Source organism: Monodelphis domestica, chromosome 1 (genome assembly GCF_027887165.1).
Source record: "Monodelphis domestica isolate mMonDom1 chromosome 1, mMonDom1.pri, whole genome shotgun sequence".
NCBI classification, from domain to species: domain Eukaryota; kingdom Metazoa; phylum Chordata; class Mammalia; order Didelphimorphia; family Didelphidae; genus Monodelphis; species Monodelphis domestica.
The window spans coordinates 286,292,251-286,308,476 of record NC_077227.1 but is presented as its reverse complement, the minus strand read 5'-3'; the positions used below and the strand labels follow the sequence as shown (position 1 = coordinate 286,308,476).

The 16,226-nt window shown below is 35.2% G+C and overlaps 1 protein-coding gene across 2 annotated transcripts in view; it reads right to left on the bottom strand.

Moving 5' to 3' along the window:
* SEC23A (SEC23 homolog A, COPII coat complex component) overlaps positions 1–16,226 on the bottom strand; it is an 81,780-nt gene that overhangs the window by 37,326 nt on the left and 28,228 nt on the right. For both annotated transcript variants that reach the window (XM_007473180.3, XM_056810999.1), the window contains exons 6-8: positions 15,947–16,026; positions 8,810–8,954; positions 7,237–7,395 (exon numbers count right to left, since the gene is read on the bottom strand). In XM_007473180.3, coding sequence (XP_007473242.1) covers positions 7,237–7,395; positions 8,810–8,954; positions 15,947–16,026 — 384 coding nt within the window. The remainder of the gene's footprint in view (positions 1–7,236; positions 7,396–8,809; positions 8,955–15,946; positions 16,027–16,226) is intronic.

Below are 16,226 nucleotides of genomic sequence, written 5' to 3'. Positions count from 1 at the left end.
ATTAGAGATCCTAAAAATCAAAGGAGAAATTAATAAAATTGAAAGTCAAAGAACTATTTGTTTAATAAATAAGACTAGAAGCTGGTACTTTGAAAAAACAAATAAAATAGACAATGTACTGGTAAATCTAATTAAAAAAAGGAAAGAAGAAAACCAAATTGACAGTATCTAAGATGAAAAGGGAGACCTCACCTCTAATGAAGAGGAAATTAAGACAATCATTAAAAACTATTATGGCCAATTATATGGCAATAAATATGGCAATCTAGGGGATATGGATGAATATTTACAAAAATATAAATTGCCTAGACTAACAGAGGAAGAAATAGACTACCTAAACAACACCATATCAGAAAAAGAAATTGAACGAGCCATCAAAGAACTCCCTCAGAAAAAAATCCTCAGGTCCAGATGGATTCACAAATGAATTCTATCAAACATTCAAAGTACAACTAATCCCAATATTATACAAACTAATTGACAGAATAAGCAAAGAAGTTCTACCAAATTCCTTTTACGACACAAATATGATACTGATTCCAAAGCCAGGCAGACTAAGTCAACTGTAATAAGTTAAAATAGTTGAGGCCATAAACTGTAGAGATTAAAATAGTGGAAGATATAAACTGTAGTAGATATAAGAGTGGATGAGTAAGTTGTGACCGCAGAAAATATGTTTTCACTACAGTGTCTTGTTTTTAAATCAAATATATAAAGTGGTCGCCAGGGAAATATTCCCAATTATTAAAATATACCCAAGATAGCTGGGTTTTATAGAGATTTTAATTAATACAAATGTGGAATTAAAGGAGAGAAAGAGAGAAAAGGGGAATAATGAGAAAAGGATAGGCTGACCCAGGGCAGCCCTGGCCAACCCATGCCTAAGCCCTAAAAGAAAGATCAGTCAGTCCTTAATCACTCACCACAAGATCTGTCCAAGCAAGGATTCTAGTGACACCAGGCCAGCTTCATCTCAGCTGACTCCACCAGCTCAATGCCTGAATCTGAATGAATCAGACCCCTGAGAGAGTCCCAAGAGAGACCCTTCAAGGCAGCTTTGGCCAGCTGTCTCCTTCAATTCAGCCTTTCCCAACTGACTGTCTCAAGAGAGAGCTTTTCATCTCCTTTTAAAGGGAATTTTCTCCTATGTCTCCTCCCCTAAATTCTCACATCTACCAATCACAGTAGACGTTTTTCAAAGTCAGACCATTCTTAGTTCACACCTGAGTAGACTAATCTTTTGAGTAATTCACACCTGAGTAGACTAAAATCTCTGAGTAAGTTTTCACCTCTTTGCTCCTTGTAAGTTCACAAGTTGCCTGACCTTTATAGGTACTTAGCACCCCTTTGTATTAGTCCTAAAATAGGCACAGCTTAAGAACTTTTTGCCTTATTATAAGTGTGGGTTTAAGTACTTTTCATTGTTCAGCAAAGAGTTTACAACTTTATCTTCCCCTAGGGCAGACTTAAGTAGGGGTGGAGTAGAGGTCTTACATTCCTGATCTAAGTAGAGTTCTCACATTCCTGATCCAAGTACCTTCCCTGCCCAAATGGGGAATGGTAACAATGGGGAATGGTCTTAATCCAACCTTATGAAGTAGGGTCTGGGAAATTTTTAAGGTTCACAATCCTAACCTTATGAAGTAGGGTCTGAGAATTTTTTAAGGTTCGCAGTACCTTGTAATCACAAGTAGTTTTATTTAATCTACTTTAAGGTATATATATTCCCACAGGCTCTCTTCCCCTCTAACTTCAACCTAACTTTCCTATCTTCCTACTCTCCCTACATTTATAAAGTTATTCCCTAGTTTTAGAATTTTGCTTAACTTGTTGATTTCTTGCTTATTTCTTTTCTTTATTTAGTTATCTAATTCTCTTTTTTTTCCTTCTTTTTACCTTCTCAAGTGATTAATTCAAAATTTCTCTTCATCTCCCTTTCAACTTTTTATTTGGTAGGGTTTTTTCTTTTTCTACACCTCTTTCTAATAAGGATTTCTTTACTTTGTTCCCTTTAATGATTTTTCTTCCCGATTCTTAACTTTTATTTTATTTTTTAAATCATCGTCTATATTTTTATTTACACCTCTTTGTGCTCCTCATGGAATTAAAGGTCCTAAAATACTAAGTGTGATCTCCTTCTTACAATTTGTTATTATCTTTATAGATCTTCCCTTCACTCTTTAACTCTGTTCTATTTCCTTTAGAAATATCAATTCAGGGAGCAGCTGGGGTGAAATCTGGCCTCAGACACTTCCTAGCTGTGTGATCCTGGGCAAGTCGCTTAAGTCCAATTGCCTAGCCCTTACCATTCTTCTGCCTAGGAGCCAATGCATAGTATTGATTCTAAGGTGGAAGGTAAGGGTTTAAAAAAGAAATATCAATTCCGGGGGAGGGGGGGAAGGAGGGGAGGGGAAGAAATGAAGATAGCACTGCCTAATGGTAGACATTCCTCTACATAACTGATTCCAGTTTTACCTCCTGCCCTCACCATGAACATTTCCCTAATAGTCATGCCTTTTCCTGCCTGTATTTATGCCCTAACTTCTTGATGCAAGATAATCCTAGAACTCTTATTTCTCTTCTTGAGAGTCAAGATGTTGTCCAGAGAAAAACAAAACTCTAAGGAAGCAGTGAAATGTTATCAAATACAGAATTTGTATCAAAATCTGTGTTGAAATTCTTTCCTCTGTATCAAATACTGGCAAATAAGACTCACTGTTGAGGTTCCCACCTCCCATTGCAGAATATCTTCCTCCCAGAGAAGTGTTCTTTAGTAGGACCCCTGCTCTACCATCTCAACAATCCTTATGTAGCCCTTCTTCTTGCTGAGATTACAGAAGTTAGCTTTCCTTTTTTGTTTTACTATGAACTTGATTAACATATGCACAAGCAAAGACCCTCATAACCTGGCATGTTCCTCCCTCATCAGTCTTATTGATCATTTATCATGTTTTCGTGTACTCTTACTCCCAGCCATGATCAGTGACAATTAGCATACATAACTATGAAATTGAGTAAGATGAACTCACATGAAGCAGAAGAGGAAAACAGAATGGTCTGGAAAACAGATCCAACAATACATTGTTTACAAGAAGTTTATTTGAGACACCAAGATTCAGATAGAATAAGGAGCTACAGTAAACTGTATTATGATTCAGGAGAATTCCAAGAAGCAGTAGCAGCAATCATGATCTCACATAAGTCAATAGTAAAAATAGACATGGTTAAAATAGAAGCAAAGAAATATATGCTTAATAAACAGATAGTGAAATCAATAGATAAGATTGAATCAATACTTAATATATTCAGCAAATGACAGTATATAAGTACTTAAAGAGGAAGTTAACCATACAGAGTAGCAAAATTGTATAATACCTAAGGACCTCGAAATAAATATCCCCTTTTGGAACTATGCAAATTTAAGAACAAAAGATTAACAGCAAAGAACTAGAGTATAACTTTAGATAAGCTGGATATGATAAACCTCTGGTAATTATTGCACTGGAACAGAAAGAAAAATAGATACTTCTCAGTTGTGGAAGACACCTTTACAAAATTGACCATGTGCTACAGAATAAAAACCTCATAAACCAATGCAAAAAAAAGAAGCCTCAGAATTACCAACAATCTTTATTGCCCATGACACAAAAAAATTTATAATCAATAAAGAGCTTTTGCAGAAAATATTCTAACTCCAATGAAAACTATTTAATCTTAGAGAATTAGTGGGCCATATAACAAATCAAGGAAAGCATAAATAATTTTATCAACAAAATGACTCTAAAGAGGCAGCATGCCAAGACTTGGGGGGGGAGGGGCACTAGGTGGTACAGTGGTTAGAGTATAAGGTTTGAAGTTAGCTAGAGCTGAGTTCAAATCTAGTCTCAGCTGTGTTTCTCCTTTAGTTTCCTCATCTACAAAATGGTGATAATAATAGCACCATCCTCCCGGGGCTGTTCTAATAAGCAAATGAGAAAATATGTCTAAAAGTACTTAGCACAGTATCTGACATATAGTAGGCACTTAATAAATAAATCCCTGTTTCTTTCCTTATCTATAGCTCTAAATCTCTGTGCCATCAAAACTTAGTAGGAAGAGATAGAAAAAGAAATTCCATTCAAAATACATATAAACAAAATATTTGGGAGTCAAGCAAGATACACAGGAATATATCTACATATGAGTACATCTACAAAACATTCTTTACATGAACTAAAGACAGACCTCAGTAATTGGAAATATGTTAATTTGTCATGATTGGGATATGCCAATAAATAATACTATTTAATTAATTTATCTATTCAGTACCATAACAATGAAACTACAAAAGGATTGATTATAGTTAGGAAAAAAAGGTGAGAAAAAAAGATCAAGAAACTTAAATAATGAAAAAAATGGGAAGGAAGAGAGCCTAACAGGAACCAATCTATAACTATTCTACAAGATAGTAATCATCAAACTGTTAGTACAATAGTAAATATACAATACAAAAGCCAATGAACATAGTAGCATAGGATTAAAAAAAAACATAAGACTCCCAACAACTGGTGTAAACTCACAATTCAGGAACAATAGAGAGACAGGTCTAGAGTTGGGAGGATCTCGGTCCAAATCTAGCCTCAGATACTTCCTAGCTATGTAACCCTTGGCAAGTCACTTAAACCCAATTGCCTAGCCCTTACCATTCTTCTGCCTTGGAGTCAACATTTAGTACTGTTTCGAAAACAGAAAGTAAGGGTTAAAAAAAAAAAGACTCATTATTCAATATTCACTATTTAATAAAAACTACTAGGAAAATTTGAAAGTCATGTGGCAGGAATTAGGGTAAGACCGGCATTTCACACCAGAATATCACAATAAGCTCCAAACTAATACAGATCCTAGACATAAAAAGTCACATTACAAACACATCTAAGAAGCAGAGGAGATATCTTTCTGAGTTATCAAAATGGGATAATTTCTTAATTTCAAATTCATAAAATAGGAAAAGTACTTGCACAAATTAAATTAATGCAGTTAAAATCAGAAAAGAAATAATAAACTAGGGGAAAATATTTGTTACAAGTTTCTCTGATACAGGTCTGATACCTAATTAGATTAAAATGGTCACAGGCCAATTTGGAAAACAATTTGGTGTTATATCTCAAAAAGTAAATAAACTTTACATAACTCTTTAACTCAATTATACTAGTATTAAGCATACTCCAAAAAGACCAAAGATAAATGTAAAGCACCCATATGTACAAAAATACTAATAGCACTTTTGTTATGGCAAAGAACTTTAAGAGGATGCCCATCAATTAGAGAACGGATAAACTTATCATGGTACATGAATATAATTAAATATTGTTACACCATAAGAAATGGCTAAAGGGATGAATTCGGAGGAACTGGAGTGCTTCTACAAAGCAAAGAGTAATTTACAACACTGTAAAGAAAAGTAACTTTTAAAGACTTAAAAACTCTTCTCATTACAATGACCAATAAAGACACAAGATCAATGCTGAAGCATGCAATCCACTTTCTGAAACAGCGATAATGGACTCAAGGTGCAGAATTAGACAATTCATAGTCAAACACCAGTTTGGGTCTATTTCGCTTGAGTGTAATCATTTGTTATAAGAAAAAAAAATTTTTGGTATGTTTTTTAAATTGAGGGAAGAGGAAAAAGTGATACAAAAAAAGAGAGAGAAAAAAAGTAATATTACTGAAAGTTTTTTAAATGCATAGAAAAGAAGGAAGTTCAGAGACAGACTAAAATCAGACAGCTTTGAAACTAACTAATATATTGAATTTGGTTTGATATACTATCATTTTTCATGGAAAAGTCCTAATCCACTATTCATGGAAAAGTTATGTTTGTTGGTGTTTCTCAAGTTGGGAAAAACAAAATAACAATTCTTTTTTCAACTGGAATACCATAACAATGCAAGAAATTTGTTAAATTTTCTAATCTCAAAAATCTGAAACAAAAAATTATATCTAAGTTACAAAAACACAGAACCAGAGAAACTTACTTTTTTCATGTAGCCATGTAGTCCAATCTGTATTTTAACAAGGATACCACAGTATAATATGATCAACAAGTGGTCCTGCCTTCCTAGTTAAGTTTCATAAAAAATTAAAATTAAACTAAACTAGGGACAGCTAGTTGGCTCAGTGGATAGTGTCAGGTCTGAACTCAAGAGGAACTGGGTCCAAATCTGGTCTCATATACTTCCTAGCTCTATGACCCTGAGCAAGTCCCTTAACTTCATTTGCTTAGCCCTTACCACTCTTCTGCCTTAGAACTAATACTTAGTATCAATTCTAAGACAGAATATTTTTAAAATTTTAAAAATTAATTAAACTAAAGTAAATTCAATTATTCTATACTAATTATGGCTTTATTTTTAAGCTGAACTACTATCCTGATTAAAAATCTTATAGATTTTATTCTTTTTAAGCTAGGCAGCACACTGTATAGAATTCTGGGTCTGTCATCAGGAAAACCTCTGAGTTCAAATCTGGCATTACACTTAATAGCTGTCAGACTATGCACAAGTCACTTAATCTGTCTGCCTCAGATCCCTCAGTTGAAAAATGAGAATAATAAAAGAATCTACCTCCCAGGGATGCTGTAAGGATCAAATGAGATAACAGCTCTAAGCAGTTAGCACAGCACCTGGCTCATAGTAAATATTATATAAACATTAGCTATTATTATTACTATCCAAGTCTTTGAGCCACTTTTTCATGTGTACTTGCTAAACTTTTCTTTTTAAACCCTTTCCTTTCATCTTAGAATCAATACTAAATATTGAGGGAAAAAGAGAGAAGTAAGGGGCTATGACTTGCCCAGGGTCACACAGCTAAGAAATGTTCACCTATCTTGTCCTCTTGCTAAACTTTTCAAGAGAAATCTATTTCTACAGGGAGACAGACAGCAGTATATCTTTAAAGAACTATCTAAAGCTCAGTCTTCTTTCAATACAATATATATTCGCTTAAAGATTATTTTAAGGACAGTTGCAAAGACAAACTTTTCTGGTGTGGTCAAGTGTAAGTGTTTCCAATTAATTTAAATTTCTCATTTAATTTACCTTTTATTCCCTGACATACTGTCTCCTAAATCAACCCATATCTATCCAGATTCAAATATAAAGTTATAATATGTCATATTTAGGAGGGAAAGGCATAAAATGCTTGTGTTCTACTTTGCCCATTAAAGTAAAATTAATAAAAACTGAAACTTACTTTAGTTCCCTTTTTAACATATTTGGCATTGTCTTTTTCAATGTCATGCCAGGATCTTATAGGTGTCTTTAGCTCATCTCCAACTACCATTCCAGGCCCCTGTGTAGCTGGACCACCAATAAACATCATAATACGAGCACCAGTGTTTGGGAAAGTACACTGTTAAAAGAAAGCAACATGTCAAATATAGTTTAATAAATAATATCTTCTTTAATACTTCAAGGATTACAATAATTAAAACAATCACAACAACAATAAAGGAATTCATAACTCTGACCAATGCAATGACCAGTAGAGACTTCAGAAGACTCATGGTGAGTTATGCCTATTGCCTCTCAGGAGAAAGGGGAGAGACAAGCACAAAGAAGCATATGTTTTCAATCACAGCCAATACATTGATTGGTTTATTTGACTATACTTAATTGTTACAAGAAGAGCTTCTGGGGAGGGATGGATGAGGGATGAGATTAATGGGTAACAACAATAATAAATTATACAAGTAAAGGTAATTCAAGAGTCAATGATTTTATCATTATAGGTGCTCTCTCTACTGTCAAAACTCAAAATACTTCTATATCTTAGAAACTTGTATTGATGAACTGCTATAACCAAAAATTGTCATCACTACTGGTGGTAACTTTCTTTGACCTTAGCACAGTTGGCTGTTAGACAACAGACATGAAAGCCATTTGCTAGGTCAGTAAATACTCAGATTTTCCAAGCCAGTGGAACTTTTCAAGAGCTTTGTGCATAACTGGCATAGCTAGCATGGCCTTGAAGGACCTCAAGATTCACCTTTAGCCTACAATAAAGCTACTGGAGCAATACTTCAATGGAAAAAAGAAAACATAGGTAAATAAGAACATTTACAGATATTTAAATTCTTTTGGGGGCCAAAAGAAATAATTTCTATTTTTTTAATAAAACACTGCAAAAGTCAGGGTTCCAAAAATAAAATAAAAAAAAAAAGAACAAAGTATTCCCTTTTCAAAAAAAAATCTTACTATAAAAGAAAAAGTCTTTTCACTTTAAAAATCTGTAAATATAGGGAGCAGCTGCGTAAGGGCTTTTAAATAAATAAATGAATGAACAAATAAATAAATAAATAGATGAATGAATGGATGAATGAATAAATAAATAAGTAGATGGAAATCTGTAAATATAAATATAATCCCCACAAAGAAACATTCTTCTTCCTCCCTGTCAACTAACTCTTATGCTGATACAGAAAGGTGAGAGATGACAGGGAAGTCACTTTACATATTTTTATATAAGTTTTAAGACACAAATTTAAGGGAGTAAAGTAAGCAGTAGGAGAACAATTTACAAGGCAACTACAATAACATAAAGGAAAACAAAGCTGAAAGACGTCAGAACTCTAATATACTTCAGATCATGGCCAATGTGTTTTGGTTTGTTTTGTTTTGGAGATTTGGTGGGGGAGGGATTGCTTAATAATATTTATTTGTTACAAGTGATTCTATTTGCAATGAGAGAGGGGAATCATTAGAACATGACAGGGATGTGAAAAAAGGAAAAACATCAATAGTTTTTTAAAAAGCATAATTATTACCTCAAGAAGTCCTACAGCTATGGAAAGAGCCACACCTGAGGAACGCAAAGGTCTTTTGCCCTGGGGAACAGGCCAAGGGTCTCGCTGGAGTTCTCCCAGAAGGTCTGTAAGATTCATGTCTATTTTCTGTACGGGCTGTAAAAATCTATAACAAAAAAAAAATTAAAAGGACTCTTAATTGTTTCCAACATATCCTAAAACTTTTTTTTAAAATACAAATAAACCCTTACCTTTCTTTCAACTTGGAATCAATACTGAGTATTGGTTCCAAGGCAGAAAATCGATAAGATTGAACCTAGGATCTCCCATCTCTAGGCCTGGCTCTCAATCCACTGAGTTGCCCAGCTGCTCCCCCCAAAAACTTTTTAAGACACATCTTAGTAGACTAGACACAAAATTGATTATTTAAGCACTGAACTTCATGGCTTAATCTCTCATGTTCCTATTAAGTGAGATATGGCATTGTTAGTTTCCATATTAAAAAATAAATAGTAACTGGTTATGCATAAAAAGTAAAAGTATCATTTTTCTTTAATATATCAAGAGAATATTGTGAAAGACAAATCAACAACCTAATAGCATATATAACATGAAATGTCAAAAAAATTTTCCATAATAAAAGGTAATAAATACTATGCATTTATGCAAAATCAGGAATCTAAAACCAAATAATTCAATTACACAAACATTTATTGAGTACCTGCTAAGCAAAGAAAGGATTAAAAGAGGAACAAGGGAGTAATCTTACACTCAATGAACTAAAAATGACCTACTCAGGAGGTTATACATTCACATATAAGCAGAATAAAAAATAGAAATATGAAAATGCATACAGTTTAGAAGAGTTCAAAGGAAGAAAAAAATTACTTCTGAGAGGGGAAGGAGGGCAGGAAGGTAAATGAGAGAAATCTTTACAGAGAAATATACTGCAGAGATAAATTTAGTAAAACTTGGTAACTATCTGATTTGGGGGGGAAATCACATCAAGATTTCAAACAATAGTCACTAGTAGAATGGTAGAATCATTCACAGAAATCAAAAAGGAGAAATTGGAGGAAAGGGGAGACAGATAGGATATTTAATTCAGCTTTTTTACCTATCTGGTCTGAAGTGACAGTTTAGACTTTCTACTGTAATTAGTCAGCAGTGATTTAAAAATCTGGGTTTGGGAGAGGTGGAGTCAAGATGGCCACATAGAAGGAGCAGAAGTTCAGACCTCTGAATACCCTTTCTTACAGATCACAAACTGAATGCTCCTAGGGGGCTGAAAATCAAACCTAACAAAAAGACAAGGAACCCTACTCCTGGACTTGACTCAAAAGGTATTCCCCCTCCAAAAGCCAGAATCAGAGAACACTCGGGTTTAAGGGGAAGGCAGAAGGAAGGTCCCAAGACCCACTCCCACCCACCTAGAGTGCTGGGCCCCCAGGAGCAGCAAAAACCTCTGGCCGGGCAAAGGTGCTGGTCTGGAGGGTGTACCATGCGGGCAGGGCAGTGCCAAGCTCAGAGCATTGAGCACAGATGGCGGGAAAGGAGCTAGAGAGGGAGCTGGCAGCCTGGTCAGAGCCATGGAGATCTTCCATACTGCTCCTGCCTTCAAGGACTTTTTGGTCTCAGAGCACACCTAGCCCAACTCAGCTAAACTTAATCCCATCAAAAGTCTTTAGAACTTAGAAAAGCCTAGCCTGCAACACCACTCCCTCACTGACTGCTGGACTTAAATCCAATCAAAAGCCTCCAGAGGACAGGGAAGGACAAACTCCAACACTCCTCCCCCAGAAACTACACTAAGAGATCTGACAAAGCTCCAAGGGGGGAGACTGACAGAAAGCACCAAAACCAAAAAAATGAGAGGAACAAGAGCAAAGACAAATATGGGGAGCAAAGAAGGGGTAAATATAAGCAAACAACAGAAAAAGAAGAAAGAAATTACAATTGACAACTTCTGCACAGGCAACAAACCAAGAACAAACACTACACAGGAGGACGCAAGTAATAAAATACAAATCCCAGTGAACTGGACACAAGCATTGGAAGAACTCAAACTGTAATTCAAACACAATTAAGAGAGGCTGAAAACAATTGGGACAAGAATTTAAAAACAAAGATAAGTTATCTGGAAACAGATAACTGTCTTGAAAGCCAAAATCAACTAGCTTGAAAATGAGGCAAAGGAGATGAAAGATGAGGAAAAGAAGATGAAAGATGAGACAAAGAAGATGAAAGATAAGGCAAAGGAGATGAGAGATGAGGTAAAGAGAATGAAAGATGATCTCCAAAGAAAATCAGACCAGAAGGAGAAGGATGACCAAAAAGCCAGGGACGAAATCCAGTCTTTAAGAACAAGAATACAACAACTAGAATCAAGTGACCTCACAAGGCAGCAGGACACTATAAAACAAACCCAAAAAAATGAAAAAATTGAGGAAAATATGAAGCATCTCATTCACAAAACAGAGGATTTAGAAAATCATTCAAGGAGAGACAATCTAAGAATTATTGGTCTACCAGAAGACCATGACAAAAGAAAATAATACTGCATAATACTACAGGAAATTATTTAGGAAAACTGCCCCGATATTATGGAACAAGAGGGAAAAAGTGGAGATTGAAAGAATCCACAGATCACCTCCTGTTCTTAATCCCCAACTGACAACACCCAGAAATGTCATAGCCAAACTCAAGAACTATCAGACCAAAGAAAAGATATTACAAGCTGCCAAGAAAAAGTCATTCAGATACCATGGAACCATAGTGAGGATAACACAGGATTTGGCTGCATCCACACTGAAGGACCAAAAGGCATGGAATATGATATTCTGGAAAGGAAAAGGGAACTAGGTCTACAGGCAAGAATCAACTACTGAGCAAAACTGAATATATTCTTACAGAGGAAAGTATGGTCATTCAACAAAATAGAAGAATTCCAAAAATTTGTAAAGAATAGACCTGAACAGAAAATTTGATACCCAAGCACAAAACTCAAGAGAATCATCAAAAGGTAATTTAAAAAAAGAGGGGGAAAAGGAAAACAAAACAAAACAAACAACCCCCCCTTTTTTAAGAGACTCATTAAGTTAAAATGTTATGTATCCCGATAAGAAAAGAGGTCGTTGGTAACTCTTAAAAACTATTGTTATCACCTGGACAGCTAGAAGAACTACACTTAGGGGGAACAGTGACAAACTGTATAGGATGAAAGGATAAGACATAAACAGGTATATAGATATATGCATGCATAAATACATATACATATGTATATAAACACATATATATATATATATATATACACACAACTAGAGCTAAAAAAAGATGTTAATAAAAGAAATGGAAAAAGAAACGAATGGGGGTAAATTTATATGTCACAAAGAAGCTCATGGCGGGAGGGGGAAGAACATCAATACACTGGAAGGGTAGAGAGGTTGGAGATGAGAAAGACTCAACTTTACGTGCATTGAAATTGACCCAAAGAGGGAAGAACAATCCAATCCATTGTGGCAGAGAATACATTTGCGCCTTATAGGGGAGGAGAAGGGTAACAAACGGACTGGTGGGGAAGGAAGCAGTATAAGGGAGGGAGACAGTGAGGGTGGGTAGTTTTAGAAAGACTACAGGTAAAATAAGGGGGAAACAAAAAGAGAGGGGGGTAGAAAGGGAAGTAAAATAAGGGTGGGAATTAGGGGAACTGATTAAAAACAAACATTTGTGTAGAAGGAAATAGTGAAAGGAGAAAAGGCAGGACCAGGAATAGAAATCAAAATGCTGGGAAATACACAGCTAGTAATCATAACTCTGAATGTGAATGGAATGAACTCACCCATAAAATGCAAGCAAATAGCAGAGTGGATTGGAATCCAAAACCCTACCATATGCTGTCTGCAAGAAACACACATGAGGAAGGTAGATACACATAGGGTGAAAGTAAGAGGATGGAGCCAAATCTATTGGGCATCAACTGATAAAAAGAAGGCAGGAGTTGCAATTATGATATCTGACAAAGCCGAAGTAAAAATAAATCTAGTTAAAAGAGATAGGGAAGGTAATTACATCCTGATAAAAGGCAGTATAGATAATGAGGAAATATCAGTACTCAACATGTATGCACCAAATGGCATAGCATCCAAATTTCTAAAGGAGAAACTAGTGGAGCTCAAGGATGAAATAGATAGAAAAACTATACTAGTGGGAGACCTGAACCTTCCTCTATCCAAACTAGATAAATCAAACCAAAAAATAAATAAGAAAGATGTAAGAGAAGTAAATGAAATCTTAGAAAAATTAGAGTTAGTAGACATGTGGAGAAAAATAAATAGGGACAAAAAGGAATACACCTTCTTTTCAGCAGCACATGGTACATTCACAAAAATTGACCATGTATTAGGGCATAAAAACATAGCAAACAAGTGAAAAAGAGCAGAAATAATAAATGCAACCTTCGCAGATCACAATGCAATGAAAATAATAATTAGTAAGGGTACATGGAGAGGCAAATCAAAAATTAATTGGGAATTAAACAATACGATTCTCCAAAACCGGTTAAAGAACAAATCGTAGAAACAATTAATAACTTCATAGAAGAAAATGACAATGATGAGACATCCTTTCAAAATCTATGGGATGCAACCAAAGCAGTACTCAGGGGGAAATTTATATCTTTGAGCTCATATATTAACAAATTAAGAAGGGCAGAGGTCAATGAATTGGGCATGCAAATTAAAAAACTAAAAAGTGAACAAATTAAAAATCCTCAGATGAAGACTAAATTAGAGATCCTAAAAATCAAAGGAGAAATTAATAAAATTGAAAGTCAAAGAACTATTGATTTAATAAATAAGACCAGAAGCTGGTACTTTGAAAAAAAAAACAAATAAAATACACAAACTACTAGTCAGTCTAATTAAAAAAAGGAAAGAAGAAAATCAAATTGACAATATCCAAAGAAGAAAAGGGAGACCTCACCTCTAATGAAGAGGAAATCAAGGCAATCATTAAAAACTGATATGCCCAATTACATGGCAACAAATACAGCAATATAGGTGACATGGATGAATACTTACAAAAATATAAACTGCCTAGACTAACAGTGGAAGAAATAAATTACATAAACAACCCCATATCAGAAAAAGAAATTGAACAAGACATCAAAGAACTCCCTAAGAAAAAATCCTCAGGGCTAGATGGATTCACAAATGAATTCTATCAAACATTCAAAGAACAGCTAATCCAAATATTATACAAACTATTTGACAGAATAAGAAAAGAAGGAGTTCTACCAAATTCATTTTACAACACAAATATGGTACTGATCCCAAAGCCAGGCAGGTCAAAAACAGAGAAAGAAAACTACAGACCAATCTCCTTAATGAATATAGATGCAAAAATATTAAATAGGATACTAGCAAAAAGACTCCAGCAAGTCATAACAAGGGTTATTCACTATGACCAGGTAGGATTCATACCAGGAATGCAAGGATGGTTCAATATTAGGAAAACCATCCACATAATTGACCGTATTAATAAGCAAACTGACAAAAATCACATGAATATCTCAATAAATGCAGAAAAAGCCTTTGATAAAATACAACACCCATTCCTACTGAAAACACTAGAAAGTATAGGAATAGAAGGGCCTTTCCTAAAAATAATGAACAGTATATATCTAAAACCATCAGCAAATATCATCTGCCATGGGGATAAACTAGAAGCCTTCCCAATAAGATCAGGAGTGATCTTGGTTGCCTAAGCCTGGGGGAGGACTACAGTAGTCAGCCCTATAACCAGTTCCCTACATATGGTGACGCTAATGCCACTGGTGTTTACTATCAGGATTATTATAGTAGTGGCTACTACCCTGAATCTGATCCAGCCTTAGCTCCCTCCTAGGACATTACCCCAGATGCCTCTTTCATTGATGACAAAGCGTTCAAGTGGCTTCAAGGAAAGAGGAACAGAGGAAGGGAGAAGATTAACTTTGTAAAGATCAAAGGGAATGACCAGCTCAGTGACATGAATAGGCAATTTTTGGTTAAAGAAATCAAAACTATTAATAAGCACATGAAAAAGTGTTTTAAATCTTTTATAATCAGAGAGATGCAAGTCAAAACAACACTGAGGTATCACCTCACACCTAGCAGATTGGCTAACATGACAACTATGGAAAGTAATGAATGCTGGAGGGGATGCAGAAAAGTAGGGACACTAATTCATTGCTGGTGGACTTGTGAATTGATCCAACCATTCTGGAGGGCAATTTGGAACTATGCCCAAAGGGCGTTAAAAGACTGTCTGCCCTTTGATCCAGCCATAGCTCTGCTGGGCTTGTACCCCAAAGAGATAATAAGGAAAAAGACATGTACAAAAATATTCATAGTTGCGCTCTTTGTGGTGGCAAAAAATTGGAAAATGAGGGGATGCCCTTCAATTGGGGAATGGCTGAACAAATTATGGTATATGTTGGTGATGGAATACTATTGTGCTCAAAGGAATAATAAAGTAGAGGAATTCCATGGAAACTGGAACAACCTCTAGGAATTGATGCAGAGTGAGAGGAGCAGAACCAGGAGAACATTGTACACAGAGACTGATACACTGTGGTACAATTGAATGTAATGGACTTCTCCATTAGTGGCAACGCAGTGACCCTGAACAACTTGGAGGAATCTATGAGAAAAACCACTATTCAGAGGAAACACTGTGGGAGTAAAAACACCAAAGAAAAACAATTGCTTGAATACATGGATTGAAGGGATATGGTTGGGGATGCAGACTCTAAATGAACATCCTAATGCAAACATCAACAACATGGAAATAGGTTCTGATCAATGACACAAATAATACCCAATGAAATTGCATGTTGGCTGCGGGAAGGGTGGGTGGCGGGGAGGGAAGGAAATAATGTGATTATTGTAACCAAGGAATAATGTTCTAAATTGACTAAATAAACTAATTCAAATGGGGGAAAAAAATCTGGGTTTGAAATCTAGTAGCTATAAATAAAGATCTGGGAGTTAGAAATTAAAACCATTATAATAACTTTTCTTTTGAACTACTCTTTACTATATCCACAAATACTTTAAATTTACAGAAAAAGAAAAGGGTTATCTATATCAAATTATCTGAACCATTTTCAACTATTACCTGTTTGACGGAGGTGGTTGCTGCACCTGAGGACCACGAGCTGCCTGGGTAACAGGTACTTTGGAGAGCCCCAACATTTCCTATTGTAAAGGTGAAATCAGTTAATGAAATCCATGTAATGAATCAGAAAAGACAATTTTATCTCATAACTAGTTAAAACAAGTTATTGCAGAATTTGTGCATTCTTCCAAGAACACTGAAGAATTCTTTTCTTTATATATAATTTATATAATTCTCAGTTTTGTTTTTCATTTACCATGTCAACTTCTTTATCAAAGTT